Here is a 25,759-nt window from a genome sequence, read left to right as displayed (position 1 = left end):
GTGGTTTAAAATTTAAAAAATTATAAATTAATTATTTATTTGTTTTGTAAGAAAATTAATTTTTTAATTTTTTTTATAATTTTTATTATTAAAAAAACTTATCAATGAAAATATTTTTTAGTTAGAAAAATGGTTTGGTTTTTTAAAAAAATATTTTTTTTATTTTGGATGGAAAATATTTTACAGAAATTGTGAAAAATTTAAAAATATTATATTATTTGTTGATTATAATAAATTTGGTCCTTAAACTTTTGATTGTTATGTATTTTGTTTTGATTTTTTTTAATTTCATCACTTATAATTTGATTTAATTTGATTTTTATATTAACTTTGGTTTTTTATTTTTATGATTGTTATTTGCTTTTCTCTTATTATGATTGTTATTTGTTTTTTTATTTTTATGTATTTTTATTTTTATTTTTATGATTTTTATTTGCTTTTCTTTTATTATTTTTTTAATTTAATTTTTTTATATATCAAATTTGGTCCTCAATCTTTTAATTGTTAATTATTTTATTTGAAATAATTTATAAAATTATAATAATTATTATTTTAATCTCATTATCTTTCAATTTTTTTTATTTGTTAGATTTTATCTCTATTATTTTGTTGTTATTTATTTTATTTGAGATAATTTATGAAATTAGATTTTTCTTCAATTTCATTCTTATTTAACTTTTTAATTTATAAGATTTTTTTCTTATTATTTTAATAAATTTGAAAAAAAACGTTAATAAGTTATTTTTTAACTAATTTTTTATAACATAATCAAACATTAAAAAGTATTTTTCAACTGATTTTCTATGACATAATCAAATGTTAAAAAATAATTCAATTTTTAAAAATTTATTTTCTAAAAAAATCATTTTCTAAAAGAAAACAGCTTTTCATTAAACAAATAAAGCCTACAAGTATGTTTGTTTATGCTATGTTTTTCAAAAACAAAAAAAATTATGTTTGTTTATGCTATGTTTTTCAAAAAAAAAAAATTAATTTTTTCTATAAATATTTTAAAATTATTTTGATATACTAGTATTAAAAATAAATTTTTATAAATAAAAAATATTATTGTAAAATAGAAAATATTCTAGAAAAGAATCAAGGCCTTAACATCAAACATTTCATGATATTTCTACTAATGAAACTAGTCTTCTGCTTTCATTTGGAAAAGGTTCCTCAGAGGTCATTGTCTCTGTTTCTTTTTTCCTGGATTCTTCCTTTCATTCCCTCACTTCTTACCCTGTTCCGTTTATATTTTATCCGTTTAATAGTTTTTATAACTATATTTTCAAAATAGCTCCAAAAAAGAACAATCCTGAAAAGCAAAGAAAGCCGAACCAAATAATTTGATTTCCGATTTTACCAACATGTTCTAAATTAATTATTCACACGTGGATCCCATAGTTGCTTTACTCATTAAGACAAAATAAAGTTGATGGAGGCACAGGGTATTTTTGCTTTTGCGGTTATTCAGTGCTTTAAAAAAATTTAATTTTTTAATATTTTTAAATCATTTTAATATACTAATATAAAAAATAAATTTTAAAAAATAAAAAAATATTATTTTAATATATTTCCAAACAAAACATTTTAAAATAAATCACCTAAATAAATAAATCACACTCAACCAATCCAAAAATGCCTATTAATCCTATGGCCCAGTTAGCAATTCTGGAAAATTGTGCCATTCAAAACTAGCTCAAAACGATGACCCTGTGAGACCAAGATTCTACAATACCAAGCATCATCTTCAAGTTGTTACAAAATGAGGGACGAACAACTGGAGACAGACATCAATGGGAGAACACAAGCTTCCATCTCTTCCTTCTACACAAACTACAACAGCCTCTGTCTCAACCGTGTTTTGATTTTGATTCATTGGCATACCAAGCCCTTGTGATTTACCTACCTAACTTGTCAATGCTAAGGGAACCATAAAATGTCAACTCTTCACTCAAACTAACATAGATCAACAGAACAATACCAGTTCTGCAATAAGGGGTGCCTACTATCAACAGCCAAAGGGATTTGCACAGAATCCCTCAAGAGGCCACATCATTTTGCATCCTCAGAGCCATCATCACCATTATGCCTGGCAGCAGAACCCCCCTGGCCATCAGCACCAGTTGTGCCAGCCTCGGAGGCATTTTGTTTGCTTCCTCCACACATGTCATTTGTGCCAGCACTTGCAGAAGGGCCACTACTTCCAAGAGCAATCTCGGCATGCATGGGATGCGTGCCATTGTTAGCCCCTATAGCTCTAATTCCCATTTGCCCTTGCATGGCTTGCTGGTGTAACAGCTGAGGATCCTGCATGTGATGTACAGCATTGAATTGTAATGGCATCTTCGGGGGGAAAATACCTGGTTGCTGAGCCGTTGCTGCTGCCTGAGGATGTTGCATGTAATATGTTCCTTGTTGCATTGCATGATGTGGGGCCATCTGAAAGTAATACTAATAAGCAAGAGCAGAGTAAATGAATTGCAAATGACCAGTCTCATTAATTACTAGACACCTGAGGAGGCATTGCTGGTGTCTGTGGTTGTGCATCAGCAATTGCAGCCAAATACATCAAATTCTTCTGCAGCTGGGTCTGATACCTAGTTCATTAAAATTTTATACATGACTTATAAATGGTGGCAATAAACATGCATATAGATAAAAAGGGGCATGCAACATTTCATTTCATGTAGTTTAAAAAATGAAGCATTCTCAAAAAACAAAAACAAAAAAACAAAAAAAAAAAACAAAAACAAAAACAAAAACGAAACGAAAATAACAAAACACTCTGTGATATTCATGAGTGCATTGCCTTTTTTCTGGCTGGTAAATTCAGATCCAGTCTGAATGTTTATCCTATGCCTCTCCTCCATTTCACCTGGACTGCCATCTAACTGTAAGCACATGCTTTATTATACAAGATCCTACCTTCTTCAAGTTATTCTTGCTAAGGACATTGAAGCAGTACCAGTACAAAAAGTAACCAAGCACTCCCATTATATGATATAGAATGTATGTAGTAACATGATGATTGAGCCAAAAGAACAAGTAAATAACTCAACTATGGATGCAAGGGCACCATTAATATCTGGAATGCACTCTACATCCCCGCCATTATAAACAAATAAAAGATTATTGAAGGCATAAACTGGTAACGGACAAAGCCCACAAGTTCAGTCCCATTTCCAACCGGACAAAATATAATTGACCCCATATTAAAATAGGCAGTCAAGAATAAATTTAAGATATGTCAGCTACCAACTGAATGTGTTGGATTTGATTGTTTAGAAAATATTAAAATGCTAGTGGGTAAATAGGAACTCAGAGAACTGATCCAGTCTTTTTCTGAATAAGTAACAGAACACAAACTTTGAGATTTCTACCTGTTTCTGCCCTAATTATGATGGAGATTCTTATATATTTGATAGCCTATTTGTTGGAGAAAAGTCACCAAGATTGGATTTCAAAATCAGCCCATAAGTCATAAGACCCTTTTTTTCAAGTTTCCTAAACAGGAAACAGCCCCACTTACTTCTAATAGATCAGAACTTGCATTATGCTTAACACACAAGAAACACTAGGATAGCATGAGCATACACTCGCACGCATGAGAACAAATCACTCACTGGGCACATTCAGCAAGTTTTCCAAGGTTATGGTTGTCCCATATCGCCAAAATCAACCTTTTGTTTTCATCAAGGTACTGCAAAAAGAATTAAAAAAGATAAACCAACAATCATATGGCAGAAATTAGCAAATAATACATCCTAGAGTTGCACATGAAGGGGCAACCAAAAATGGAAACTAAGATCAGATATTGCTCGGCGTGGCATTAAGGGGAAAGCCAAACTTGAATAGGTGTGAAAGCCTATAAATAAAAACAGCTATTAGCACACAGTACAACCATGGATTTGAATTCACGCATCACAAGGAAAATTCTCCACTATTTTTTCATGCATTTGCTATATAGCATGACATTTTGTCATGTTTCACAAACAGGAAAACACATCTACTAGCTGCAAGAATGAATTTGCAGATATGAATATTGAGGATTTCATGAAGAAGGAATGGGTTCGCGATACAAAAATGTACGTCATAAACATGGGAATTTGCAGAAGTAGAAGGTTCAAAATGAATACTTTGAAAAATACAAAGCTTCCAATAAATTAATTCCAAAACGAGCTCGAATAGCTGAATTCTCCAACTTCTGAGTTCAATCTAATCTACAACTTAATAGCTTATGAACAGTCTCCTTATCTCATATTCCATCTATGCGAAATCTGTCACGATAGCCACTAATCTGCATAACCAACTATTTTAAGCATCATGGATTTTTGGAAAGCCCATTAGTAACAATTGATAAAGAAAAAGATAGAGGAGCCTTAGTTATACTGATGACAAGTTATGTGCATAGAAGAGGGGTGGGGGGGGGAGCCTATCTCCTGAAGTGGACAGTATTTAAGAAGCCACAATCAATTCGCTATTTATTGTCTCACGTAAACAGTTACTCATTTCTTGTGCTACTTATCAGCTTCAAATATTGGTTTAACAAAGAAACGTGAAAAAACACCATAAGCAAAGAACCCCAAATCAATAAATCATAGAAACAAAACCACCCAAAAAGCATGCATAAACCAATGTATGCATAGAATAAAGGAAGAATTACAAAAAGATACTACCCCTTGGATCTGCTCAGTGGTGATGTTTGTTGGTGGGAATGAAGCCATCATAGGAATCATTTGCGATGGCTGCTGCATCTTGTTTAATTTACTTTGCTTTCCCAAACCCTAATCCCAAAAAAATCCCCAAATCGTTAAACCCTAATTAAGAGGTGAGAGAGGCAGAAAAAAAATAAAGGTTTTTTTATATATATTTAAAATATATGGAGAGGAGGAGGAGGGTGTAGGAGCACCTGTGAGATGGCGAAGGAGCATATTTTGAGGAGCAGGTTTCTGGAATTTTAGACACAGCAGGCAGAAATAACAGTCGTTATATATATATATATGTCCGAACAAGAGATACTAGATTTGGTCTGTCTTTTAAAGAAAAACTCTCTGTTTTCAGCCCTGGCCCGATGCTTACGTCACTTCGTTAGTGAGGCTCGGCTTTCCTTGTTGTGCTTCGTATCTGCCCGTGATAGGTGGCTCGACAGTGGAGGACTCCAAAATTTGGCGATGGAGCTACTAGTTGAAGCGTATAAAGAGGAAAATTCCGTTCGTCTATACACTGGTTGTGGTTCGTGGCAAGAAATTAATCAGCTTTATAATTTCACTTTCTGAAAACTGAGATTTGGAAGTGTGGGAATTTATTTTTTTTTAATTTTTTTCTCCCAACTTCCCTTACATAACCACCATCGACACCATATCTTTAAACTTACTTGGAAATTTATTTTGAAATTAGAGTCATCCAGCAACAATAGATCGTTTTTATTTCTTTCACTTCCTGAAAACTAAGATTTAGAAGTGTGGTAAATTTTATTTTAAAAATATATGGAGAAAATACAAAAAATATAGAAAAAAAGATAATCTCTTTCTCCTATCTGCCCTCACCATGAAGCACCATCTCTATAGTATCGTCAAACTTATTTAGAAAATTATATTGAAATTAGAGTCATCTAGCAACAATAGATTGTTTTCATTTCCATTTTATTTGGTTTTTTTTTAATACAGATGTTTAAATAAATTTATATATATCTTAATTAATTTTATAAATATTAAAATTAATAATTATATAAACTTCTAATAACTCTGAAATTTCTAGTACTTAAACTATAATCTCTATAAAATAATACAGTTGTACAAGGCTAATAGCTATAAGCAGCCAAGCAATTCCTCCGCTGATAACACAACCATTTGGACTTGTTCAAAGAGACTTGTTCATCCATTTTCAGTGGGCACAAATGACTCAGATAAAGAAAATATGTTAAAAAAACCCTAACAATAATTAATTGATGGTTTCTAATGAGAAATAAAGGTTTCTAATGGAAGAAAAAAATATCATGATTTTGAAGTCAGAGCAATGAATTGGTAGTTATATCCTAAGACTCACACCGATTAGGTAAAAACTAAATTATATACCCCCGTGCTGTGCAGGTTTGTGACATACCTGTGTATTGTTGTGAATTTATAAAAAAATATAAAAAATTATATGGAAAAAATTTGTTAAAATCTACAATGTTTTCTGGAAAAAATTATTAAAATAATATAAAAAATAAAAGAAAAAAACATATAAAAAAATATCATAGCAACCTAAAGTATATGAGAAAATATATAATCGTAATTGTAATACAACTCAATATATAAAATATATAATTTTAAAAAATTTCGTAACAAAACAAGAACACTATAAATCATGCTACCATGAAATGCCCCCTAACAGTATGTTTGGGAGAAAACTGAGAGAAGAGGGGAGGTGAGGGTTGGGAAATTTTCTATCTTCTTATGAGTGGACAAGTAAAAAGGTAAATGGAGGTGAAATAAGCTCTTTGTTTGCATGGAAAAGGGAAGGAAAGGTAATAAAATATTAAATGTCTTTTTAGTAGTAGGAGAAGGGATGGGGTGACGAAAAGGATATAATTGGATTTTTCAAAAGAGAAGAAAGATTAAAATAAAAATAAAAATAAAATAAAAAGCCATTTCCTTCCCTTCCGTGACCACCTCCATTTCCTGTCTCCTCCATTATAAATTTTATTTGATGTCATTAACTCATTCCTCAACAATATTCCATTTCCCTCGATATTTGATGAAATTTTTATAATTTTATTTTATTTTTGGTCTATCTTATTAAAAAATCAATTTAATTTAAAATTTTTAATTATTAAATAAAATTTTAAGATATATTTTATATTATTTTTTTAATATATTATTTGTTATTTGAAAACCCTTTATTTATTTATTTATTTATTTATTTTTGTTAAAGAGGAGAAGCTAAAATTCAAAACATTTTGTGGAAGGTAGACATGTGTGTTAGTTAATCTACAGGTTTATTGGCATTGCCATTAGAGTTTCACATCGTCTTTTGAAATTGAACGTGTAGAACAATCGTTAAATTCTGTGTGGACCCTTTTCATCCGCACACTCATAAAGCCCTTCATCAGAGCTTTCTTACTCGAATATATAAATCATACTCGAAGAACAGACTCGGGGGAGGCAAGATTCTTGCCTCACCTAAACCACCCCTGATTAATCGACTTTAATTTTCAATAGATTATTATTATTATTATTTCATAATTGCTTCAAAATCAGAGGCTATAATATTTATATATTAAAACTAAACAAATTGATATCTCATACCATGTTTTTTTAAAGTATAGTTGTAATTATTTTTTAAAATATTTTTTATTTAAAAATATATTAACATAATTTTTTATTATTTTTTAAGAATTATCTTTTATACCAACACAAGCATCCGCCAACTAATCCATATCAAGATACCATGTTTAGTTCTTTTATGAATTATTTTCGTAACGTTTCATCCATTCATCATTGATAAAATTATACCCTCTACTTCTATTTGTAATAAATCAAATAATACATAAATAAATATCATAGATTTTTGAACAACTTGAAGGTAGCATCTGATATTTCTTAATTATCAATCCCTCACTGAAATCTTCTTACTTACCGAGTGCATCCAAATCTAATAAAATTAACATGTTGATGGTGTTTTTCCCTTTTCTTTTAAATTGAGTTATCTATATAAAAAATTTATTAATTGAACTTTGAATGATTCTAATATCATATTTAATGCTTTTATTGGTTTGATCTTTTAAAAATCTTAACCGCATTTGTTTTGTGATTTTCATGTTAAACAAATCTTAACATACATTTCTTAAAGTGAAAACATGTTTTTCTAGTCAATTTGGTTTGAAACTCAATTTTTATGTCTTTATATTGAATTATTTGAGAGGGAACTAAATCATGATAGACAATGCGTTTAGAGGGAAATTGAATTTTTTTTTTTTTTTGGTGTTCGGAGTGGAATTGAAGTTTACATGACACAAAAAACACAATAAATAGATGAAACTAAAACTTCAAAAGGTGATTGATAAAAGCAAGATTGCATAAAGAAAAAAAATGATAGAACTTACATATATTTCAAGGGGGTTAATAGAATATATCCAAACTTAAATTAATTTGCACATAAGTTGTTGATGAGCATTTAGTGCTCGTTTGGCGTTTGGCATTGTAGTTGCAGCTGAGTTTAATAAAAAAAGCAGCACCAAGATGTTCGGTAATTTTCAACTACACTTTTTATTTAACATAACCCTACCAAAAACTGAGGTTGGACCTTAAGTTTTTGAAAAGCAATTAACATGTGCTTTTCACTCCATGCCTTCATCGACACTTTTTTTTCTTGTAAAAACACTTTCTTACACCGAGTTTAAGCTCTATTCCTTTCCCTTTTCTAAACTGATATGGACGAGATTGATGAAAGATTGACGCCAAAGACAGTGTTCATCTTGTTCCCCAATGTCCCTTCTCTTGTCAAATGAAAGATTTTAACACAAAACTTCCCCACCCAAGCTCGTCTCTTCTGTTCCCTTCAAACAGTGCTGGAAATCATTTGTGCCGAGCAGTCTCCATTGTTTCAGTTTGCAAAAAGCATAACCATGCTAGGAACACCTTCACGAGAGAGAAACCCGTAAGTGCTTACCTTATCTCCATCTTTAATTATTTCTATATTTTGCTCTAAATTTTTAATTTATGTGTTGCTTTCATTTGTTTCCAGTATGTAGGTATATATGTAATTATATGTTGAATATGTTTAAATAATAGTTAATTAATCATGTTTCTTATTTCTATTTTGTTCTTGTTTTGACTGGTTCATGAGCTTAAAAAATAGAAACTTGTTTTTGAAATCTTGATTTTTTTTATGGGAATTATCTGTTGAAGAAATTATGTAGTTGCCATTATGTGTTTTCAGTACTGATCTGGAGATTTTGTATTCGATTCAAAGGATCAATTTTGTGTTTTATTTAACTCTTGTGGGTCTCTTTTTGTTGTTAATCTGCCGTTCAAACTTGCTGTGTTTTCCTTACACTTTATTGATAAGTATTCTTGGTAGTGTTGGAGAATTTGAATATTTTGGTAAACTGTCTTCTTGTGTGTAGTTTTAACTGGCGGTGATCTTGATTTTTTGAGAGAAATGTGCTTTAGGTTTCGGGTAAGCAAATTGTGCTTTAGTTTCCAGTTCCTGTGGAACTTTATTTGAATCTTGGTTTATCATATTGTTGTCGCAGAACTGTGTAGGTTAAGAAAAATAATCTCTAGCAATTGTTGGTGCAAAACTGTGTAGGTTAAGAACTTGACTTGGGACTGTTTGATTTGTAGTATTTGTTTGTCTTTTTTCGTTTCATATGGAATTCGATTTCAACATAATATGTGCTTAAATCCATGTTTATTGATATTATTTTTTTATCCCTTCAAGTAATGGATATTATTGATTGATGTCAATTGTTAAATGTTTTAAAAAATACTGTAGAAGGTCCTGAATTTATGGATAAAGCTGTTTGAATAAGGAAAATGTTGCATATCTTTTGTGATCTATGCATTAAGGCCATTGACATGGGAATGAGACTTAATACTCATTTCAATAAAACGGGTTAGAAATTTATTATAATGTCATTTAAAGAACAAATTGGCCATGCATTCACTAAAACACAACTGAAAAACAAATGGGATGGATGTAAAAAGGATTGAAGGATATGGACAAAACTGGTTTTTGAAACTGGTGTGAGCTAGAGTAGTGAATTAGAAACAATTGCTGCTAGCGATGAGTGATGGAAAGCAAAAATTCAGGTGAATTCCTCATCATCCTTACAATTTCATTTCTTGTTGTCAAATTTCAAAAAATATTCAATGCATAATCCTACATCACTTACTTGTACTTATTATGTAGGAAATTAGAGGAGCAAAAAAATTCAGACATAATGGTATTGAACCATCTTTGAAGATTAAATTTAACAGAATGTATTGCAACATTGTCGCAACTGGAGAGTTTGCATGGGCTTTTTCATTAGGAGTTCTTGGTGGCAATAATGTCAATCATGGCACAAGCAAAGTCGACATTGATGATGCTGATTTGGAAGAAGGAAGCGGTGATTCAGAGGAGGATAGGATTCCAAATTTGAAGGCTAACATGTCTCGAATGGCTTGTGGAATGAATAGATCAAGCAACAACAACAAGAGTAATGGCAAAAGAAAAGAACGAGACCCTTCTGAGGGTCCAAGTAAAAAGAAGAAAATGTCTGAAATTGGTGTTTAGATGTTGTCACAGTGGGATCAACTAGTTGATCGTATATCGACTAAAAGTGATTCAACTTCTTTGAATAGGGATTAGGAAGGTTGTAGTATTTCCGAGGTTATGGCTAAGCTACACTTAATTTTTAGAGTTTCGGTTGATGATGATTTTCACGACTTTGCTACGGATTATCTTGGTTTAAGAAGGAAACGAGAAATGTGGAACAGTATGGGTACTCTTTAACAAAAGTTCAAATGGTTGCAGCGAATGTATGCACAAAGTAAACGTGCATAGCTTACATGGTATGATTTTAATTTTTTAAATGTTAATCAATTGAATAAATTCAAGTGCTAGCTAAATGAACTATGTGATTTTATTTAACATGAGCAATAATTTATTTATACTTGTTTATTTTATTTTTTCAGGATAATGTGATGACATTTTTAGAAAGAGTAGTTTGTAGTTGTCAAAGTTCGTTCGAGTCATTATATTACTCCACATTTGGTGTTGAGAGAGATAGGTTTATCCAGTGCGGTTAGTTTTTTACTGTTGTTTTATTTATTTCTACAACGTTGATGTGAGGTAGCAGACTATTGTGTTGTCGGTTTTTTTTTTCAAAAAATTTATATTTAAGACATCGGTCGGTGTATTTATCAACATTGTATGTTGATTTTCGGATTGTCAAGGAGCGTTTTTTTTTTCCATAATTAATATTTCAAAGATTAGTTAGTATATTTATGGATTTTTAACGTTGGTTAGTAGACTGTTGAGTTCTATTTAATTTTTTTTTCTGAATTAATATTCCAGAGATTAGTTGCTGAATTAAATTCAATGTAATTCTGAAAAATTAATTGTCAGTATTAACTATTTACAGTAGCAAAAAATAAATGGTAAAACAGTTTAAGATAAAAAATGATGCATGTGATTGTGATGGTTGCAAAGTGTAGAAATTAAAAATATAAATGGAAAAAAATGATGCATGTGATGGTTGTAGAGTATAGCAATTAAAAACATATATGGACAAAAAATATAGAATAATAGAAGTAAAAAAATGGGGCCAAAGCATCATCAATAATTTGAAGAGGACATTAGTTTTGTTGGAATCACTTGAAAGTTTGAAAATGTTGCTTACAAAAGAACATATACATGTACGTATTACAACTCATATATGGCAGAAAATAATTTTTTTGAAAGCATAATATTTCAAAAGATCTGGAGATATCATTTATATTTTTCTATATAAAGAAGGAGATGTGTTTCATTTTTTCCAACGACATAACTTCTTTCAAAACAAACCTCTCAATTACATTTTATATAAGCAAGTGGAAAACCTTCTTTGTTGGCTTTAAAGATACGTAGTCAATAATTTCTTACAAATTCTTTTATTAAAATATTTTTTAAATGAATGATATGTAATTATTCGTAGTATTTTATTAACAATATACCATTTTTTTATTTGACATGTAATTGAAGGAATGGATGACTCACGGTTTAATGTTATATTTAATAAAGATTTTGATGACGCTTATGATAATGTAATAAACCGAAATGTAGACCACATTACTTACCTAGTTGTGAAGGTAATGGTGCCTCAGTTGCTGATGTTGAAGATGATGGTAATGGAAACGACGACAACGACAACAATAGTAATGATGATGACAATGACGGTGATGGTGACGATGAAAGTGATGATAAAGATGATGACGAATTTATTTTAATGAGGTAGTTTAATATGAAAAAATTAATTATATGCACATCTGAAACTATAAATATGTATTATATTAATTATATGCACAAAGAACTATGCATGATTTCATACAACACAGGGATGCGTTGGTTGAATAAGGTTTTAAGAGGTCATTGAAAATGATATGTCAACATGTTTAGGATGGTCACAACCACTTTGTTGAGTCTGTGCAATGATTTAGAAATGCATTATAGATTAAAACCTTTAAGAAGAATGAGTGTTATTGAAATGATGGCAATGTTTCTATTTACAATAGTATTAAGGGCGTCAAATAGGAAAGTGCAAGAGAGATTTCAATATTCAGGTGAAACAGTTAGTAGATGTTTCAAAGAAGTCTTTAAATCATTATATTTGTTTGTTGTAGAAGTCATAAAACCAGTAGATCCATAATTTACGAGCACACCAAGAGAAATTGCAATGAATCCAAGAAATATGTCATATTTCAAGGTAAGATGAATTTCTTTTTAACATGAAATATTTTATTAAAGTTTATGATTTTTTTGTTTGCATGTAGAATTGTGTAGGTGCAATTGATGACACATATTTTCGTGCTTATATATCAGCTAATAATCAAATTCTATTTATTAAGAGAAAATGTGTACCAACACAAAATGTCATAGCTGCTTGTAGTTTTGATATGCAATTCATGTTTGTGTAGGCAGGATGGGAAGGCAGTGCACATGATACGTGTATTTTTCTTGAGGCTATTAACAATAACAATATAAATTTTTCAAAACCACCAGAAGGTTGTAATTTGAAAATAAATTGATGACTTGGTCAAAAAATTTTCAATTTTTTTTTTGTTTTGTAATAAGTTAGCATGTGTTTTGATTTTTTGCAGGGAAATACTATTTGGTTGATGCTGGATATTCCAATGAGCATGGGTATTTGGGTCTTTATAAAGGCGAGAGGTATCACTTACAAGAACTTAGACGTCGTGGACAACCAAGTGGTTGTGAAGAAGTATTTAACCATGTACACTCATCATTACGCAACGTCATCGAACGTTCTTTTAGGGCATGGAAACAGAGGTGGAGAATTTTACAAAACATGCCTATTTATGCATATAAAACGCAAGTTGAAATTGTAGTTGCATCAATGGCACTACATAACTATATTAGAAAGGCATCGCAAGATGATGAGGTTTTTTCCGAGTATGATCGCAATCCCAATTTTATTCCAGATGACTTTTTATCTAATATTGTACCTCCTCAGTTATTCGAGGATCACAACAGCCTTCATGTATGGATTTTGTACGAGATGGAATTGCAAATAATTTGATGGGACAATGAAAAACTTTTATTAATATACAAGGATTATTCATTTTGTTATGTAATCATAATTATAAAATAACAATATTTTACCTTTATTTATTTATGTATGTATAATTATAATGTACTTTTCAATAGTTTTTCAATCAAACCTCATACAAAAAATATATTAACTAAACATAACAAATTGTTTTTTTTTCAACCATAATTGTAACCGTGGTTTTAACTAAATACTTTAAAATTTATAACAAATCTCATAAAAATTATTTTTTATTAAATTACTTTTTTAAAACTACAACGACGATAATAATTATAATAGCAAACAGACTCTTAACATACACGTGAGGGTTAACTTAAATTCGAGTCTGCCTCGTAATTTTTAAATTCATAAAAATTGGAAAATAACGTCAGCATAAATTTTGCTTTATGGTTTCTACTGTAATCATACAGGCAAATGCTGCACAAGTAAAACCTACATGTTTCTAACAAGTAGCCAACTAAAATACTGATAAATCAAAACCGCACTGCCATTTTTTATAGTTTCTTTCAGCATCGGCCGAGTCACCTGCCTAAACAACAAGTTCATTCGTCTTAGAGTCATCATCTTCTACCTTACAATTACGGGTTTCAGAGATAACAACAGCGACCCAAGCAATTACAGGAGTAACCAACAGAATGAGACCTGAGGGCACCATCCACAGCTGACTATTTGTTGGGTGATATTCATAACCCCACCAAAGCAGTAGTGTTCCTCCTGCCACACACACCAAAATTGAACACAAACAAATTACGCATTTCTTCATAATCTTCTCGGGATAATATTCTTGATTTGCCTCATGCTTGCCTTCCTTGAACTTTCCCATCAACCAATACCAGTTCTGTGGCTGAAATTCAGGAAAGAAGAAAAGAAGAGAAAGATTGAACTATCATTTTATCATATATATATATCTTAGCATAACAAGCTATATACAAAGACAGTGCCAAGGGTAACAACTTCATAGAGAAACATACCTTACTTTGAATGAGAATCGGCGGAGTATATTTTTTTTGTTAAAGACAAATTAAAGAGTTGCTAGCAGAACGAAACTGAGAATGCAGTGATATGATGGAATCGTTAATAAAGCAAGACCTCATGAGTCATCACTAACAATAGCTTTCTTGTTTTTGTGGTGTAAAAATATTTAAAAAATTATTATTATTTTTTACAATGATTTTTTTAATGTTTTTATATAATTTTGATAAATTAATATTAAAAATAATTTTAAAAAAAAATATTATTTCAAGTGACACTGTTACTGGTAATAAAGCTAGAATCAACGTGACGTCTTGTTTTCTTTCCCTTAGTTTTTATAAAAGTTGTTCCGTATTCAAAGAAGAAAATGATTGCTTCTTAGTTTTAACTCTTTGTGATCGATGAAGCTATCTGGGGTAGATTCTTTTGCCTTTTTTTTTCTGGTGGCTGGTGCCTGTTTTGATAGCTGGCTGCTAGTTCCAGTATACAGGCGGGTTCACTTTAATAAATCCTCAAAATCATAATCTTTATTTCCTCTTTGATTATGATAATTTAATTGGCTTTCAATCTTCAAGGTTCTTCTTTTAAATAACGTAAGGTGCTTTCCATGTTCTCGAACGGTTGTTTTTTTACTCGGTGCTTCACTCTGTTTATACTGATTTATACTAGTTTTTTTCCCCCTCTCGAGACGGTCAATGCTAGGACTACCATGAAAATAATTTCTCTGTAAATGAAATGTTATATATCATCTGCAAAAGGGAGAAGAAAAGGAGAAACTCATTTTTATTAACTCGATTTCTGTTTTAATAGATTAACTCAGTTTCTAATGCAACTCACTATCATAAACTCACTATACCGAGTAGATTTTACCGATGGAGTTGGGGTGGAGTGCAACGACAAGAGGATTTTATTAAGTGACTGAAGTGGTCTAGGCCCACCATTTGCATTTGACCTTCGAGGTTATACCGAAGTCTTCTGTAATAGAAATGTATTTTGTCGGCAGCGCTGTAACAGGCTGCATCTTAGCCTGTCATATATAGGGATGCTTTGCTTTACTTGAGATTGTAACATTGTTAGCTTTCTTTATAATTTCGAAAGGTATGCTGACTGTTTCCATTTTTCAAATTTAAGAAAAAAATATTTACATTGTCGAATCTTTTTCTTTCGATGAGCGGGGAGACATAAGTTTGATAGGTGGAGAATGTTTAGTATTATGGTAATTTCTGTTTTTTGTCTAATTATAGAAAATAAATCTTGGGGTTGACTGAATATTTATTTTTTCACTGAACCTCACACATATTTCTAACCTTGATTTTATATGAGATAAAATAATTTTTTTTTATTAATAAAGATCTAATTTTTAACCAAATAAAAAATTTTAAAATTTATTTTTTAAAAAACCATAATATGAACTCTCAAAGCGAGGAACTTGATTCGTTGGCCCGGGTTGTGGATGGCGAAATCCTTTTCAAGAATAGAAGTCTATGGACCCATCATACTGTTCACTATGGACTCTAATTCCTTTCCAAATTCCAGCTCTAAACAGCCCATTATAAACTTCAAGTTTATAAGTTGAGTAGGCCCATCAAACGGAGAGAAGATTTTCTTATATGACTGAGCCCGTTAGAAAATCAGCAGATCTAATATGCTCGTTTGGGTCGAGCTTCCATCATCCATCCCTCGAGTAGTTATTTGTGTTTGACAAATATGACAGTGATTATTTTTTTAAATAATTTTTATATTAAAATAAATGTTAATAATATTTTTAAAAAATTATTTTTAATATTAATGTATTAAAATAATTTAAAAATATTTAAAATATATTAATTTAAAATAAAAAATTTAAATATTTTTAAAAAAACTTTTAAAATATAAAAATAAAGGTCTCTTCTAAAATGTTCAAAATATGTTTGAACAATATAACTCATAGAAAACTTCATTCTTATACGGTAAAAAATATTGTTAGTAATAATATAAAAAAATGATAATGAAAAAAACATTTAATTATTATATCAGTTGGGATAAAAAAAAACTATACCCTTTTTTTTTTTCTTACTTTAAATTCTCTCTCGCGTTCCATAACTGACAAAAAACACATCCTTCATTAAACACTATCAAAAAAATAATAATTAAGATTCACATATATAAATCAGATGTTAAAAAAATTAGGTTTGAACTCATTTCATCCATCTAAAATCTAATTCATTGTAGGAGATATATTCTTATTCAATTATGTAGATTAGTGATATTTTAGGCCCAATAAGCTATCATACTATCATGAATAAAAAAACAAGATTAACAATACATTATATCTTTAGAAAAGATGTTTAAGATGATAATATTTTATTTTTAGCATAATTAATTTTGTACCTTAAAACTTTATAGGCTAATTATAGATTTTTAATAATCATAACACTAACTAAATCATAACATAAAATTTTCCATCTCTAACCTAAAAAAGTCCTTTTCCTTTCCTTTTTCTATGAAAAAGAGTTTTGGTTACAAAAATCATAAAAATTTCACTCACTATTGCCAGGTTAAATTCACTTCTTCCTTTACTTTGTCAAATTTTGCCCGTATGACAACCAAGATTTCCTGTACAAAACCAAATTTCTTTGAACAAACCATGTTGTTTTCGCACGATGAAGGGCTTCCTAAATTGTTTCTCTAATTTTTTTATAAAATTCATTTGACCAGGAGATATTATTTTATCTCTAATTTTATCCTTGAAACAAGACCCTTTAACAATAACCCAAGTTCACAAGAGTGCTAGGATGCATGCTTAGCACTATAAACGTTGGGTGTACTCCCGGCAAGGCGTGTGCCTTACATAGGTTTGGACAGTAATCTAAACCAGGTTTTTGGGTGTTGGGCTCCAGCGCGGTAGCCTGAGCTCTTTTTATATATATATATCTTTTATCTTTTGTTGTACTTTAAGCTCAAGATATCAAGTCTAAAGAGTGTTCTTGATGGGTCTATTTTGAAGAAAATTTTTGGTTTCATTTTGGAGTTTCTTTAATCCGGATCCATCAATCTCAGCTTCTTTCTCAATCCAGTTCCCTTTCAAATACCACTCCACCACCATCTCCTTGTCAAACAAGCTGAAGAGGAAGCCAATAGATGCTGGTTCTCACATTTGAAAAGCGTCATCTGCGATGGTACAAGACATCAGCTCTGGAATCGATAAACATGGCTATTTCACCGCTAGTAAAAATCTTAGGTTTGTTTCGGCAAAAATCTTGCGAAATTTTCTAAAATCTTACCCTCAACTAATCAGATGACGAATCTTACTAGTGGAGAAATAATTGTTTGATCAATAATGAATTTGGATGCAATTTTTGTCTTTTGATTGAAACAAAGGAGATATGAAGAGAGAAAGGGGAGGGAATTGAAAAAAGAAACTGGAGGATGTTTGCGTGTTCGTGTTACATTATAAATTCACCATTTTCTTTTTACTTTAAATTTTATGTTAATCAAGCATTTAAATTGTAATAAAATAGTTGCAAAATAAAATAATAATAATTAGGCTATAAACAAATCAGTATAATTATCTAAATTATAATTATAATTATAATATCCAATAATTCAATCTAGCATATTACGATTATATTTGTTTTTGTATTTTAAAAATATATTTTTGTATTTTTGTATTTTTTATTTTTTTAATATTTTTATATTATTTTGATGTATTAATATTAAAAATAATTTTAAAAAACAACTTATTATTCAACTTCAAAACACTTCATATATCATGCTGTCGAGTCCAATAATTAAGTCACAGAAACACTTCAGATTTTTAGACCCCTACCAGGGCCTCTTTTTTTTTTTTAAAAAAAATGTTTTTTCAGGGTCATTTTATCTTCGTGAGAAAAACCTCTATGGGACAAAGCCCCCCATGAGACGTCATAGAAAGTAACATTATAAACTGCAAATTGAAATCAATGAAGGACAAAACAGAGGACGAGTTGCCAAAATGTAGTCCACCAATTTCCCATGCGAGAGTGACTTCAAACCCTTTCGAAGCCGACCACAAGTTTTGCAGGCTCTTTAAATAATATATTTTTTTAAAATTATTTTATATATATAAATTTTATATGAATAAATTTTATTTTTATATAGTATTTCTAATATGTATAACTTTAAATAATATTTTTTATTTAATTATTTTAATATATATCTATTTATATTGTTGTTTGATTTAATAAAAGATTTATTTTAATAAACAAATTATACTAAATATCTCATAATACAAATCAAATATCTTTATTTATAATTATCTTTTAATTTTTTTAAATTTTACTTGTAGTAATTATTAATATTTTTTTCTGTTATTTATATTTATAATAAATATCTTATTTTACAATTATTTTTCAATATTTATATAAACCTTTCAATTTAAATTTAATTTTTTTATATAAAAATAAAAAAAAGCTTTATATTCAATTTTTTTAAAAAAAAATGATGTGTGACGGGGAGCAAAAAATCTAGTTGAATTTAAAACTTATAAAAATTTATGGATTATTTTATGTTTAATTTTAAAATTAATTAAAAATAATATGATCATATGATTCATACCTATAATGGTAATTAAAATTTTGATACCATACAAAAAAATATTTTAATTTAAAATGAAATTATTAAATGAGAATTAAACTAGAAATAGTTTTATATTACTAATTAAAAAAATACACATGCAAGAAGCATATACACATATACGTGGATTGCCATCAATAATTATTTTTTTTAAAGAGGATAATCTAGTTGTAGAAATTTTATTATTGAGTTATTTATAAATCATTGATTGATATTTTCAAACATAATAAATTATATCCATCTAATTTAAACAGTAGAATTCAAATTAACAAATTATATTTGGTATTAAAAATCAAATTACTATTGAGTAGTATATTTGAGTATTTATCCACAATTCAAGTATAAATAAAAATATTAATTAATAATTTGCTCTGTTTTTCTAATCTGGAGAACATGAAAAGAAAAGAAACCACATTGCTAATTTAGATGAGAATCGCAACATATTTTAGACATCTCCAATAAGGAGTGATTAGGCTATATGTATTTTTCCCATTTTATAATTTGATTTCGAAAAGAGTTAAGATTATGCAAGGGATGAGCACGTAAATTCCCCAGTTCCACAGAAGCCTCCGAGTTCTTAGAAAGAAAAGGAAAGGAAACAAATATTACCAAAAATAATGGAAAGCCACGGAAACCGAGTGAATTGATTGAACTGTGGTACGGACGTTAGATAGCATTCTCTCCTCTCCACTCATGGACCCGCATCATCACACCATCCTCGAAATTTCCTTCTTCTTCTTCCTCCTCCGCCTCTAATCCAAAGACCATTCCATTTATATAAAACAAAAACAAACTCGATTAATCTGACAAATTGAATTATTATTAACACAAGAAAATAACTAATCATGAGTGTCAAGGTACCGGCGGCGAGAACACGTGTAGGAAAGTACGAGTTAGGCAAGACCATTGGTGAAGGGAGCTTCGCCAAGGTCAAGGTCGCTAAAAATGTTCAGACCGGTGATGTTGTTGCCATTAAAATTCTCGACCGTGATCAAGTCCTCCGTCACAAGATGGTCGAACAGGTCTGATAATTAATGCTAGTCTTTTATCAACTTCTGTTCTGTCACTTTCTGTGCCGTGGGAATAGCAGTGTTCTAATTATGATGATTTATTAATTTTGAATCAATGATTAAGAGAACTGCTTGCGTTGTTTTTTCTTTTATATATATAATTTTTGTTGGCAGTTAAAAAGAGAAATATCAACAATGAAGCTGATTAAACATCCAAATGTCATCAAAATCTTCGAGGTACTTGCGATTTTTAATAATAATAAAAAAGGATATATTTCTTGAGATTTTTATATGTATGCGACTGATGTTACTAATACTACTTGCACATATTTATAGGTCATGGCAAGTAGAACTAAGATTTACATTGTCATTGAGTTTGTTGAGGGTGGAGAGCTCTTTGACAAAATTGTAAGGAGTCCATTTTCTTGTGCATTGATGTTTTTAAGTTGTTAGCACTGACCACGTAATTAAAAAAGGTTATTTGTTTGTTTCCTTGCTCCTAGGCTAAGCACGGGAGACTTAAAGAGGACGAAGCCAGGAGATATTTCCAGCAGCTTATTAAAGCCGTGGATTACTGCCATAGCAGAGGCGTTTTCCATAGAGATTTGAAGGTTTTCCTAAATGCCTTGCATGATTTCCTATGTTCATTTTCCTGATGATCGGCGGGTGTGTCAAGAAATATGTGTACCTACACACACTCACACGATTCTGGCCTCGTTCAACCAGGAGTTTACTTGTTTATCATTAATGGCTACTCTGCATTTGTGCAGCCTGAGAACCTTCTTCTTGATTCACGCGGTGTTCTTAAAGTTTCGGATTTTGGATTGAGTGCGCTGTCACAACAATTGCGGGTAAGCCTTATCTGATTATTGCCTACATCCTATCCTGTACGTTTAAGTAGACAGGAGCAGCTTTCTCTACGTGGATTGAGTTTTTTAAGAAGTGTCTTATTTGATACTTGGATTTATTGCGTATTTCCCAACATTTATATGATGAAAATTAATACATAACGTTCTGTATATGAAGACACTGGCCCCTTTCTCTTGAACCATCGAAACTGATTACTATTTAAAAGCGTACTGCTGGGAATTGATCGTTTCTGCAATAAAAAGCAATGAAGGCAAACCTTTTCCTCTGTTTTTCTAATTTTAGGGTGATGGGCTGCTTCACACTGCCTGTGGAACACCAAATTATGTCGCACCTGAGGTATTTTACCTTTAATTTGGTAGAATTAGAATTATCAGATAATACATTTCTCTGCTACTATGTTGATTGCATATGTTATTGTTCTTTCCAGGTTCTCAGAGACCAAGGTTATGATGGCACAGCATCCGATGTATGGTCTTGTGGGGTCATTCTCTATGTTCTTATGGCTGGATTCTTACCTTTTTCCGAGTCAAGTCTTGTGGTTTTGTACAGAAAAGTAAGTAAATTAACCCCTCTCTTTTTCACGTTTTTTAATTTTAGAAACCTTCCATATGCATACCAATGCATGTCAGAAAGTAATTTCAGATCTGCAGAGCTGATTTCACATTTCCATCGTGGTTTTCATCTGGTGCAAAGAAACTGATAAAGCGCATTCTTGACCCACAACCTCTTACAGTGAGATCTAGATCCTTCTATTTGTTGTATGTACATTAAATTTACTCATTCGTTTTGAGTTTGCTTCTGGACCTGTTATTAGTGTGGTTAGAGAATCAGCGTATAAAGTACCTAATGCGGTACTTGGTGGCTATGTTGTCTCAATCGTATGCTCATAATCACTAATATTATGATTGCATCTTCCACAGAGGATAACAGTTTCTGAAATTTTAGAAGATGAATGGTTCAAGAAAGGATATAAGCCACCGCAATTCGAACAGGAAGAGGATGTAAATATAGATGATGTTGATGCTGTTTTTAATGACTCAAAGGTAAGAATTTTGATCACAAAAGCTAGCTAATTTACCGTAGACAAGGCGTCAAAATAATGTCTTGGTACCGAACTTCTGCAGACCCTTTAAGGAAGGGCACTCAGAATGTCGAGACTCTGTTTGGCTTGGAGGTATGGTAATTTTTTGTAAAAGATATAATACATTTTAATTATAAATCATATTTTTAAAAGCTATAAAAACATGATTTTTACTCATAAAAAATACAAGCTACCTTTCATTCAAATACCCTTTTAATCCTATATGTTCAATGCTCGGCACTGGACTTTGTTGGGCTTTTGCTTGTGTCCATGATATCACGAGGGCAATGTGGGCATGCTGTCAAACTTTTCATGCCTCAAAAGAGGTGTGTTGTAGGTCTAAACGAACTATACTTGGTTGTAGAGAAATGTCAAGTGATTATTTTGGTTCAAGTGCTATGTTAAATTTGATGAAGATATGAAGTATTAAATGTATTTAAAAAATAGCCATTTAACAGCTTTTTTGGGTAATAATGAAAAAGATAATAAATAGTTTTCGCGTCGTTTGGTTCTTTTTTTGTCACAGTTCAATTTAATCCTTCACCTTTCAATGTATGTTAACTGCATCCCTAATTGACTCTAAACTTTTTATTTCATACAATTAAATCCTTGGAAAACTTCAATTTTAACCTTGGAGTTCAATGCCTTTTTCATTTTGGTCATTAATCTCAGATTTATGCATTTTAATCCTTAATTGACTATTAAACTTTTATGTTTTTTAAATTTCATCCTGGTTTTGTCAATTAGATCCTCATAGTTTGATGCATTTTGCAAAATGATCATTAGTTGTAAAAGTTTTCAATTTGACCCTAATTGATCTCAAAACTCTAATTTTCTTATGATTTTACCCTTAATTTCAATTAATTGACTTGGTAAAAATTAAATTTGATTTCTTAAAATTGCAATATTTTCAATTAAGCCTAAATTGGGCTCCAAAACTTAATTTTTTACCAATTAAGTCCATAATAAAATTAATTTGATCCATTTAAAATATAATTAAGTCCTTGCACTTAATTAAATCTTTTAATTAGATACATATTAATTCTTAAACATAAACAACTTTAATTTGGCTCATGATTAAATCAAATTGGCCTATTAAAAATTTAATTATGTTCTTGGACTTAATTTCTTATATGGATTAATCCAATAATCATTTAATTTAACCTTGGAACCATATTATTTCTTCAATTTTGAGTACAAATGAAATACAATTAGTCCTTCAATATTCTTAAAAATTACAGCTTGATTTTTATATATTTTTAAAATTCTCCTCCATATATTTTTTCTACATTGGCAATCTTTATTTTATTTTTGAAAAAAAAATAAATTTAAAAAATAATTCAAAAATAGATTATAACGCATGACATTGCAAATCAACAACCTGAAATGGCAAATACATTTCCAGAACGAGTTCTAATTTTAGTTATTTACCTTGCAGGAACATCTTGTGACAGAAAGGAAGGTGAAACCAGTGTCAATGAATGCTTTCGAGCTTATTTCTAGAACACAGGGATTTAGCCTTGATAATTTGTTCGGGAAGCAGGCAGTACGTATAATTAGATTTCTTTCATCACTTTGGTCATTGCATTTAAAATTTGCAATTCGTTGTGCCACTAATGTGAAAGTGATGTATTATGGTTGCAAAATTTTGTAAATTGGAAGAGCAATGGTTTGCCAAGGCATTGTCTATGCACAGACCATTTCTATTTTCTTTCTTTCTTTGTTGAAGAGTCTTCAGAATTTTGGCCCTTAGTTTGAATTAGACCTGACCCAACCCTTGTCCATAATCATGTTAATAATTACTGTTTAGTCTGTTCTGTTCGCCTTGTGATCCTTCTTTCTAACGAAGTTAAAACTCACAATGGCTACCTAAATGCTTCTCTTTGCCTCTCTATGTTTGTTCTAGGGTGTTGTGAAACGAGAAACCCATATTGCTTCTCATAGCCCTGCAAATGAAATCATGTCTAGAATTGAGGAAGCTGCAAAGCCTCTGGGCTTTAATGTCGATAAACGAAACTACAAGGTAATGGTTTCTTCCTTTTGCCATGCCCCCCCGTTTTTAAACCTACACATCGACCTAAACTTCTAGGTTTTATATTTATGATTCTGTTTTTGAAATTGAATGGTTTTATTTCCAAACTAATTCCAGATGAAGTTGAAAGGTGACAAAAGTGGGAGGAAGGGCCAACTCTCCGTAGCTACTGAGGTAACATTGAGTTGATCCATGGTGCTTGTAAGATACCTTTGAATCCCTTCAGAATGAAGTCGAAAATCATTTTTAATGTGTGAAGAATAATGTTTTTCCATGCTCTGATGTCCCTATCAGAACCATATATGTCCTCTGATAGGGACGCTAATGGTTGTGCATCAATTCAAATACTTGATACAGCATATGGAAGTTGACAACTTGTTTCTTTTGGACTTTCAGGTGTTTGAGGTAGCTCCTTCTTTGCACATGGTGGAGCTGCGGAAAATTGGTGGCGATACGCTTGAGTTTCACAAGGTACGTCAGCATTCGAATTTCGGTATCTCAAAAAAAAAAAAAATCCTTTGTTTTGGATGCATTCGTTTTGGAAGGATGGAAGAGTTTTAATGCGCCAAGTTTGTGGTTGGCTAATATCGTATACATTTCTCTCATCATGTGGCAGTTCTACAAGAGCTTCTCGTCAGGTTTAAAGGATGTAGTCTGGAAATCTGATCAAACTATTGAAGGATTAAGGTAAACTCTCTGTGCCTCTACTCTGCACGTATGCACGAGTCTCTGATGAAGTGCAGCTCACGATTCTCTTGTGCAGGCCATAGCAGAACTTTTCCTACTGGGTCCATTTCTTTATTCTTGATATTTGTTTTAGATCATTGCACATCAAATTTGAGAGTATATATGAGCAATGTGAAAGCTTTGAACGGTTGGCGTGGTGGTTTCAACTAATATGCGGTACAATGGAAGAAATGGAATTAGATTGTGTTTGTTATGTTGGGAGAGAATGCCTTTACCTGTAATCTAAGACAGTTTATTTTTATATTTAGATACATTTTAAAAATATATTTGACTTGAAGAACATATCAAATTACAAAACATCTAAAACAATGGCAAAAATATTCTATCCCTTCTCATATTTTTCTATTCACCACTATTATGTAATAACTTTTTTGTTATTCTCAAGATAAGTTGCTTGCTTTCGAACTAGCAGTAATTTTGATTTTTCATACTATGTATTAGTTATTATGGATTTGTTTGAGAATATTTGTATCTATTCAATATATTTATGAATAATAAAAGAATAAAAATAACCTTGGGATAAAAATAAAAACAACACTTGTAGGGGTATAGTTGTTTTTTGTCTTTTTTAGAATACAAAAGGATCACGTATATGGCCTTAAGGACAAAACATTTAAGCCATTGAAGCAGAGGTATTGGCATATTTTTTTTTCATGGTTTTGTTTTCTAATTATTAGTTTGGTTGAAAGTAATGTAATTTACCATATAATTTATAATTTTTAAATATCAAAAGTTGTTGGTGTTTGTCTAACATACACTAGTGTGTGGGAGACGTTATGCATGGTAGGTAGCACATATAATGTCTTCTAGTGATATAAAAAAATATTTTGTCATCTCATTTAATTTTTTTTTTTTGTTCTCTTCATTTATTTATGACATATAACATCTAAAGATAATCAGTTTGTCATGAGTGACCCTTCCTTTACCCTTTTCATTTCTCTCTCTTACCCTACAAAATCAACATTGGTCCTTATTGTTGTGGTGTTTTAAATTCAATCCTTTTAGTTTTTATTTTTGATTTTTTACCTTTTTTCTTTTATTAAATTTTTATTTTTTTTCCTTTATTTTTTTGCCAAAGGTTTTATGGTTTTTAATTTTATTCTTAATCATGTTTTTGAATTTCTTTTAATAAGAATATTCAATTTGATTCTTTT

At 30.5% G+C, this 25,759-nt stretch overlaps 2 protein-coding genes and 1 long non-coding RNA gene across 3 annotated transcripts; 1 reads left to right on the top strand and 2 right to left on the bottom strand.

Moving 5' to 3' along the window:
• Positions 1-1,645: 1,645 nt before the first annotated feature.
• On the bottom strand, positions 1,646-5,230 carry LOC105124704 (GRF1-interacting factor 3-like). The gene is made up of 5 exons (XM_011024807.1): positions 4,913-5,230; positions 4,680-4,787; positions 3,627-3,703; positions 2,516-2,600; positions 1,646-2,442 (listed from the first exon to the last, which is right to left on the bottom strand). The coding sequence occupies exons 2-5, from the start codon at positions 4,755-4,757 to the stop codon at positions 2,056-2,058; spliced, it is 627 nt and encodes a 208-aa protein (XP_011023109.1). The 5' UTR covers positions 4,758-4,787; positions 4,913-5,230; the 3' UTR covers positions 1,646-2,055.
• Positions 5,231-13,662: 8,432 nt separating this feature from the next.
• LOC105124703 (uncharacterized) lies at positions 13,663-14,391 on the bottom strand. The gene is made up of 2 exons (XR_842102.1): positions 14,272-14,391; positions 13,663-14,144 (listed from the first exon to the last, which is right to left on the bottom strand). It is a non-coding gene; the product is annotated as an uncharacterized LOC105124703 (long non-coding RNA).
• A 5,085-nt stretch (positions 14,392-19,476) lies between these two features.
• LOC105124702 (CBL-interacting serine/threonine-protein kinase 9-like) lies at positions 19,477-24,879 on the top strand. Its single transcript, XM_011024806.1, has 15 exons — positions 19,477-19,887; positions 20,050-20,112; positions 20,212-20,283; positions 20,379-20,486; positions 20,646-20,726; positions 21,028-21,081; positions 21,173-21,298; positions 21,388-21,477; positions 21,666-21,788; positions 23,265-23,372; positions 23,733-23,849; positions 23,976-24,032; positions 24,255-24,329; positions 24,475-24,545; positions 24,622-24,879. The coding sequence occupies exons 1-15, from the start codon at positions 19,711-19,713 to the stop codon at positions 24,626-24,628; spliced, it is 1,329 nt and encodes a 442-aa protein (XP_011023108.1). The 5' UTR covers positions 19,477-19,710; the 3' UTR covers positions 24,629-24,879.
• The last annotated feature ends 880 nt before the right edge of the window (positions 24,880-25,759 follow it).

This window comes from Populus euphratica, unplaced genomic scaffold (assembly GCF_000495115.2).
Source record: "Populus euphratica unplaced genomic scaffold, PopEup_1.0 scaffold32.1, whole genome shotgun sequence".
Lineage (NCBI taxonomy): Eukaryota > Viridiplantae > Streptophyta > Magnoliopsida > Malpighiales > Salicaceae > Populus > Populus euphratica.
Note: the sequence above shows the minus strand (reverse complement) of the source record. Positions and strands in the feature narration are given on the sequence as shown.

Coding starts and splice junctions, on each gene's coding strand:
- LOC105124704 (XM_011024807.1), bottom strand. CDS start 4,757: ATGCAGCAGCCATCGCAAATGATTCCTATGATGGCTTCATTCCCACCA. Junction 3,704..4,679: donor CCACTGAGCAGATCCAAGGG/GTAGTATCTTTT, acceptor TTCTTTTTGCAG/TACCTTGATGAAAACAAAAG. Junction 2,443..2,515: donor CACCAGCAATGCCTCCTCAG/GTGTCTAGTAAT, acceptor TATTACTTTCAG/ATGGCCCCACATCATGCAAT.
- LOC105124702 (XM_011024806.1), top strand. CDS start 19,711: ATGAGTGTCAAGGTACCGGCGGCGAGAACACGTGTAGGAAAGTACGAG. Junction 20,113..20,211: donor ATGTCATCAAAATCTTCGAG/GTACTTGCGATT, acceptor ACATATTTATAG/GTCATGGCAAGTAGAACTAA. Junction 20,487..20,645: donor TTTTCCATAGAGATTTGAAG/GTTTTCCTAAAT, acceptor GCATTTGTGCAG/CCTGAGAACCTTCTTCTTGA.